Raw genomic sequence first — 8,040 nt, 5'->3', positions numbered from 1 at the left:
TTAAGGCCCGTAACAGCATGATCGTATATATATGTATACATATATATAATATACATATATATACGATCATTCTAACAGCATGATCGTATATATATGTATACATATATATATATACATATATATACGATCATTCTGTTAGGGGCCCTTAACTTTTCCCGAGAACAAAAGGTATCTACTACCTAGCAGTATATCTTGCCTCACCTACTGGATCCTGTTGCCGCTTCTTGTTCGTTGACAGAGAGCGGGCAGAATGCTGGTGTTCCGGTTTTTTCTTCTGACTCCTCCCCGAAGCACCAGTCATACTGGATATACGGGATCCACTTCTCCTTGATCTCGAAGAGACAACTGCTGAGGAACTTTCTGACGGGAAGACCCTGTGTGAACACTGGCTGCTCCTCAACTTCAGCCCACAGAAGCTCCACCTTCAGGTAGTGCTTCACTTTGGTTACCACGAACTGTTGCTTTTCATCGTTGGTAGGAAAACGACCGCAGCCGGCGAACACGTGAGACTCTTCAAGACCGAACCTACGTACACAGATCGCCTGTAGACGATAGAACATACCACTTGGGAGGAACATGTTGTCGAATACGACATAGAGAGGATGCTGGTGTCTCCTCATGTGCCCAGGATACAAGGTGTTGTAGTCAGGCTCTGCGGCCAGGAGAGATGGTACGAAGTAGATCTCTTCTTCATCAAACCCACCGATCGGCGTGGCGTTGCAGAGGAGGTAGTACTTTTCCATTAGTCGCTTCAGGAAGTCCTTGTGTTCGAGATGGAAGGGTTTCATCTTCTGATCTTTCATCTTCTGATCTGCTTTAGTCCAGATGATTTTCAACAGCCTGTCACTGAGAATACCTTCGGTCTCCAGCCTCCTCCACATCTCAGCAACCTCCCCATCGGTGCTCCTGCCCTGTTGGTACTCCGGGACTGTGATGATGGTCTTGAAGACGTCAATCATCACCTGGGGTCGAAGGGTCACGTGGTCACGAAGAACGGGTTCGTTAATGAAGATGATGTCACCAAGGTCGTGTAGGAAGGTCAGGATGTCGGCAACATGGCTGACGTCCGTGATGCCCACGTCATCACTCCGGGCCAGATCGACGACATCTTGAAAGCGGCAGAATGGGTCACCCTCTCTACTCTTTTCCATCAGTTTGGACTTCAGATGAAGCCAAGTCATCGGCACCTCCTCTCCCATGAACGACAAATCCTTCGCCACCTCACGGAGGTATTCTCGGAGATCCTCAATGTCGCTGTTGTCCTCGCTGAAGTTGTTGATGACAAATATCTTTGGCAAGACGTGCTTACCGGCAGCCATACCACTGATGTGATCACGTATGTCTTTCTTGTACTTCTCTATGTAAAACTGAAATGAATAGCACAAATCCTTAAAGCAATATTGGCAAATCCTTTCAGTGATTGATATGAACTACAGGGCAAACACAAGTTCAACTTCTTTTTCTAACACCTTTGAAGAAATATGTAAATATTCTACATACCTCGCTGACTTTGTCCTTGTGTGTGAGAACCAAGATGACACGCGGCTCTTGAACTTTCTCTTCCTGCCCGGGCACCAGGCCGTGGGTGTGGACAGAGTTCAGCCAGTGGTCCAAGTAGTCTACACAAGTAGGCAGTAATAATTTCATTTATTTATTCGAATTTACCACAAGTATAAAAGTACAAGTGGAAGGGAGGGCAAAGCAGGTGTATTGACATCTTAACAAGTTGGCCCCCTCTTGCACAAAATAGCTTATTTTTCCTCATCATTTCAGCTTTGCAAAACGTCTTTATGTGATTTACACGTAACTTCAATTTCAAGCTTTCAAGTTGACCATCCTCCTATAGATGTTTCCAATCAAAACCGATTACTTTGTCACCAAGTAGGTTTACAGTTAAAGAAGTGGTACGTGCCTCTTCCAGTTACGAGGTTGTCCGCTGCCGCCTTGTAGTCCAGATCAGGAACTGGGTCGGACAGCTTCTGTAGCAGTGACATGACCAGGATGTAGATCCCGCGGTACGTGAAGAAACACTGGTGCGAGCCGTAGTACGTGGCCTGGCCGCCGAAGTCCCAGAAGGAGATACGCGGGTTTTCGGCTGTTCCAAGCTGCTCCTCGGTCACGACACTTTGGAGTCGCTCTTTGGCTTTTATTATGACATCATCCGGAATGTCCTGTGTTTTCTGATGAACCCTTACGGCACCCTGAAGGTGCTCATCATCCGGAATCCCATGTGTTGGATGCTGGAGTTGTTGTTGAGCTTGTGTTTGTGGTGACGTAGTCCTGCTTATACCTTCTTTCCCTGGAACATAAACTTTATTTGTCATGTCATATAGGGAATGTTTTTCCTCGTGTTTCTTCTCCTCCTTCTCCTGCCACTTCGTTAAATGGATCCAACTTCTTTTTGGGGCCAAATGACCGGAAAGTTCGTATGGGGGTAGAGTGGCAAATATATGTTTTTCATACAGGATTTTTAAATTAAATAATTTTAGTTTTTTTTTCTGTGAATTCATATTTTGGGCTTATAATGCATTTGCTTTGCAAGTGTTACTTCTCTAGTTAAACACTGATTTGCCTAGAAATCTGGCATACACAACTTCAAAATTATATATATGCATTTAGGGACATTTGGCTTTTCTAGACTTTTCTAGATGCATATTTTGGCCCCTATGCCCTTGCATCAAGAGCAAATTACGTGTGTATTCTTAACTGGCTGAGAGATGTAGATATTTAATAACTTTGGCTAAAGGCGTTTCTCACTTTCATCTTCCGGCCTTGGTGTCTCTCGACCTTCCGTCGGTGCCTCCTTTATCAGCGGCTCCTTTTGTTGCTTTTGCTTCCCTTGTTGTTCTTCTGCTTTTCCAGCGTCTTGTATGGATAAGAGGAAATCAGTTAGATACCACTGGTGCTTCATTTCTTCCTAGTGATTTGTAAGGGTATTCATACAGATGGAACCATACCAGAATCTATATGCTCATTTTCTGTGCTTTCATGGTACTAACTGTCTCTCTTAAGATTGTTATAATTTTCATGGACACGTGAACGTTTTTGCATACCTGTAGGGTCTTTCCTGTTGCTCTGTAGCCGGACTACTCCTTGGCTTCGTGACGATGTCTGAGTCCGTAGTTTGATCCGTTCTTGTTGTTCCGCTAAGCGTTCTGCCATGGTTTCCTTGAATTCGTCAGGCTCTTCTGTAAGTAAAGGACGTCATATACCGTGTGAATCAGCCGAGGGTTCTTTTATTGTACTGTTTTCAAAAGTATGTAAATGTCTGAAAATAATTATATATTATTGCATGACATGTACTCAAGGGTCCAAACAATCTATATAGACTATCATCTATATCTAATTTCTTGACATATGATAGATAACATTACGTTTTCCTGACCTTTTGCTTTCCGCCAAGTCTTGGTCTTCACGCTGGGTATAATCTCGATGCCGTCTGTTATCGGTTGATTCTCCACAGCCTTCTCTCCCGTCAGCCTCCTGACGACACACGTCTTCCCGGATCTGAACTGACCAACCACGAGCCCGCGCACGTTGTACACCCGTTGCGCCCCCTGGCGGCAGGCCTCAGAGTACAGCTGCTGCATTGCAGGACCCCGCAGCTGTATCTCGAGCGGAACACCGCCGTGTCCTGAATGAAGAGATTAACCATTTTATCCGACATTGTCATTTTGCTTCTTAAGTATTTCACTCTGAAGCAATTCAGGAGATTATTCTATCAAGAGCTTAGAAACGGTTTTAAACAAAATAGGTTATAGATTCGCTATGTGTGCATGGTTCTTCATGATCTTCATGATTCTTGGTGAGGAACAAGATAAATATAAAAGATTCCCTTCTGATAATGAAATACAAACATACCAGTGAGTCTGGCTGGTCTGTACACAAGGTCTGCTGATGTTGATGCTGTATTCTTGACCCTGGGACACCTGACGTCACGGCCGTCCTCTGCAGTCCGGTCCCTCAGTTCGTGCTGGTACGGCCTGTCCAGTCCTGCCTTGATGCAGTGCGCACAGGTGACGTGGAGGGAGTACAGCACACCTGGCCACTCCTGTAGCAGCTGGACCAGCACATCCAGCAGTGGGTGGACCACGCCCCACATCTCATCTGCCTGGGCAAGCCTGCCTCTGGTTGCCATGGTGATGTACGTGTCGTCTGCAGCAGGTTTGGAACAGACTAGTACGGGGTAGTCCTGTCTGTAGGCCATGACTCCATCTTTCCAGTCTATCCTGTCCTCGACAAGTGGATGAATCCTAACACTGAACCTCTGAAACAGTCCCCGGGGACAGAATCCTGTGATGTTGCACATCAGCTGCAGTTGTTCTTGTTCCTCTGATACGTCATCTGGCCAGTCATCTTTCAAGTCCTCTGGCATTTGTTTCTCTAGGTACCAAGGTATTTGGTACTGACGAATGTCTGTTTTTTCTTTGGCTTTCAATTCAAAGCAAAGACCAAAATGCAGCATCAGAGCTGTAACAATGTCAGGATCGATGTTGGGTGGTAGCATGTACGTCATCACCTTCTTCTGGATCAGTCCACAGTCACGCAGATCTTGCTGAAAACCCTCGAGCTGTGTGCGAGTAAAATCAGCATTCTTTACTCTGGGCGTTTTGAAAAGTTCCTCGATGTCGTGATGGAAGATATCATTGAAGATTTCAATCAAGGCGGGAGGATCATGGAAGACCAGGTCCTTGAGTTCCGGTATGTCCGTGTACCTGAGGATGGTTCCCACCTGCTGCAGGTAAGACAGGACTGGCTCCAGTCTGTCCGCCGTGAGACCTGCAAGCTGCCCTTGCTGCAAACAGTCGGTTCGCGTCAGCCACATTGGTTTCTTTTTATTTTGAAGATGCAGAGTTGTCGAGTCATCGTCGTCTCCTCTAGGGAATTCACGTGTCTCTGTTCCCTTGTCACGTAGCAGGTGCATCTGCTGTTCAAACTCCATCCATGTCCGCGGGAGGATCTTTCTAAGCGTAGGAAACAGATCAGTATTGTTTGCTGACTCCAGTATGTGATTCTTTAGTGAGTCCAACCCAGATGTTCGTCCTGCAGAACTGATGTAGAACATTCCAATCAGACGCAATGAGCGTTTCAGGAGGCTTTGTGTGCGTTCTAACTGCCTCTCTATTTCCCTATGTTCCTCCTCGCTTTCAGCCTTTCTTTGATTGAGTTTCTTTATTCGGCGCTCTGTACTACTTTTCCATGTGTCAATCTGCTGTTGGATCTTTACTTTGATGTCCTTCATGTTATCAATTATTTCTGCCTCACTGCACATGTCCATCTTGCTACCAACTATTGTAACCACCGCCCCCGGCACGCGGGCATTCAGTGTGTCCAACCAGAACCCCACGGCTTCTGTGTATCTCTCCTCACTGCAGCTGTATGTCTGCAGGTTCACTAATAACAGGTAAAAGGCATCCGGAGTCAGGAAGGACTGATGAGTGAGATGGTACACGTCATGGCCGCCAAAGTCGTACACTTCAAACGTGATGTTGTCATCAGGTGCCCACTGAGTTATCTCTACACAGTGTGTGCGCTCCTCTTCTTCTGTCAGGGTGGACTTGCCACTGTCTACCGTCCGTACCAGGCTTGTTTTTCCCGCCATTTTCTCTCCCAAGACAACAACTTTCAAACGAGCACTTATCTCTTCCGAGCGTTCAAGTTCGTGAAAGTACTGCCTGATAGTAGTGATCCCCTGACTCCAAACTTCAGTTGGTGGCTTTATTAGTGGGTTGTCACTAACGTCCATATGATGTAGGGTAGTGAGCTGTCCGATTTCCGCGGGTAACGTCTGTAGTTGGTTACGGCTCAGGTACAGCCATTCTAACTGCGTCAGTCTCCCCACTTCAGGTGGGAGTGTGCGCAGCTCGCAGTCGGACAGATCCAATTGTTTGACATTAGTGAGCTGTCCGATTTCCGCGGGTAACGTCTGTAGTTGGTTACGGCTCAGGTACAGCCATTCTAACTGTGTCAGTCTCCCCACTTCAGGTGGGAGTGTGCGCAGCTTGCACCTGGACAGATCCAAGTGTTTGACATTAGTGAGCTGCTCGATTTCCGTGGGTAACGTCTGTAGCTGGTTGTCGCTCAGGTCCAGCCGCTCTAACTGTGTCAGTCTCCCCACTTCAGGCGGGAGTGTGTGCAGCTCGCACCCGGACAGATACACGTGTTTGACGTTAGTGAGCTGTCCGATTTCCGCGGGTAACGTCTGTAGCGGGTTGTAGGTCAGGTCCAGCCATTCTAACTGTGCAAGTCTCCACACTTCAGGTGGGAGTGTGCGCAGCTCGCAGTGGGACAGAGCCAAGTGTTTGACGTTAGTGAGCTGTCCGATTTCCGCGGGTAACGTCTGTAGCGGGTTGTAGGTCAGGTCCAGCCGCTCTAACTGTGTCAGTCTCCCCACTTCAGGTGGGAGTGTGCGCAGCTCGCAGTGGGACAGATTCAAGTGTTTGACGTCAGTGAGCTGTCCGATTTCTGCGGGTAACGTCTGTAGTTGGTTACCGATCAGGTTCAGCCATTCTAACTGTGTCAGTCTCCACACTTCAGGTGGGAGTGTGCGCAGCTCGCAGTGGGACAGAGCCAAGTGTTTGACGTTAGTGAGCTGTCCGATTTCCGCGGGTAACGTCTCCAGTTTGTTACCGCTCAAGTCCAGCCATTCTAACTGTGTCAGTCTGCAAACTACCGGGGGAACTGTGGCGATGTCTGTTCCCCATAGTTTCAGTACCCGGATGTTGGTGAGTCCGGCCAGCCCATCCGGCAGGTGGATCCCGCTGTTCCTGCTGAGGTCCAGTTCCTCCAGCTGGGGGAGTTTCAGGACTACCGGTGGAACGGTGACCATGTCTGTTCCCGCTAGTCTCAGTACCCGGATGTTGGTGAGTCCGGCCAGCCCATCCGGCAGGTGGATCTCGCTGTTCCCGATGAGGTCCAGTTCCTCCAGCTGGGGGAGTTTCAGTACTGCCGGGGGAACGATGTCCAGGTTACAGTCACGTAGTCTCAAAACTTTCAAGTTGTTCAGTCCGTTCAACTCAGCTGGTAGGGAGAGCTGCATATTTTCACTTAAATCCAGCACCTGTAGGCTTGTTAGTTTCAGCACAACTGGCGGTAGTGTGTCCAGGTTACAGCTGTCTAAGACCAGGACAGTGAGGTTGCTGAGACCCGACATCTCATCCGGCAGGGTGATGTTCTCGTTGTTACTGAGGATCAGCATTTCTAACTGCGGAAGTTTCATCACGGCAGCGGAAACTGTTTTAAGGTTACAGTTCTGTAAGTCCAGGACAGTGAGGTTGATGAGACCCGACATCTCATCCGGCAGGGTGATGCTGTCGTTGTTACTGAGGATCAGCGCTTCTAACTGCGGAAGTTTCATCACGGCAGCGGGAACTGTTTTAAGGTTACAGTCATCTAAACACAACACTTTTAGATTTGTCAGTTTGGTCAGCTGATGGGAGAGATCGATGTTCCTGTTGTTTGTCAGGTCTAAAGCCTCCAATTCCTGTAGTTCAAACACTTCCTCGGGTAGTTGAGCCAGAGGTTTGAAATCACTACCATATTCACAAGACAAGTCCAGCGTCAAGAGAGTTCTTTTTCCCATCATGTCCCATTCTTTTGGCTTCACCATGTTTTTAAACCTGAAAGTTTTAACGATCCTCATTTGAATGAATAACGTCAGTTGATCGTATTTACTAACCAATGACAGTCTTATCTTAACAAAGACTATTCTGGCACTTCGTTATGTATTATGCAAATGAGGTTTTGATTTGAATAATCTAATTTTAATGACTTTCACCTTCACTTAACTTCCAAATGTGGCAAGTATGAAATTGCCGGCAGATACCACTATTAATTTTGTCATTAATTATGCAAATTACATCTTCGATTATATATTCAATACTGAATCTGTCTCTCTTAAGTCATATCATAGAACACAGCACATTTATAGGATCTCCTCATTAATTATGGAAATGTGATCCTGATTTATATACTTGTTATTTAGTTATGTCAAAAGCATCATTTGAGCTACCTATACAAAAATGACAACGATCCACATGT

General features: G+C 46.8%; 1 protein-coding gene across 1 annotated transcript in view; it reads right to left on the bottom strand.

Annotated features, from left to right (window-relative positions):
• LOC109474394 overlaps positions 1–7,459 on the bottom strand; it is a 17,421-nt gene extending 9,962 nt beyond the window's left edge. Inside the window, exons 1-6 of the mRNA XM_019774696.1 lie at positions 3,862–7,459; positions 3,386–3,634; positions 3,042–3,188; positions 1,913–2,290; positions 1,501–1,619; positions 202–1,367 (exon numbers count right to left, since the gene is read on the bottom strand). Of these exons, the coding sequence (XP_019630255.1) occupies positions 202–1,367; positions 1,501–1,619; positions 1,913–2,290; positions 3,042–3,188; positions 3,386–3,634; positions 3,862–7,357 (5,555 nt within the window). The 5' untranslated portion in view covers positions 7,358–7,459. The remainder of the gene's footprint in view (positions 1–201; positions 1,368–1,500; positions 1,620–1,912; positions 2,291–3,041; positions 3,189–3,385; positions 3,635–3,861) is intronic.
• Between the last annotated feature and the right edge of the window lie 581 nt (positions 7,460–8,040).

Source organism: Branchiostoma belcheri, unplaced genomic scaffold, assembly GCF_001625305.1.
Source record: "Branchiostoma belcheri isolate BF01 breed outbred unplaced genomic scaffold, Haploidv18h27 scaffold307, whole genome shotgun sequence".
In the NCBI taxonomy this organism is placed as follows: domain Eukaryota; kingdom Metazoa; phylum Chordata; class Leptocardii; order Amphioxiformes; family Branchiostomatidae; genus Branchiostoma; species Branchiostoma belcheri.
The sequence above is the reverse complement of the archived record's forward strand: the minus strand, read 5'-3'. Positions and strand labels throughout refer to the sequence as shown.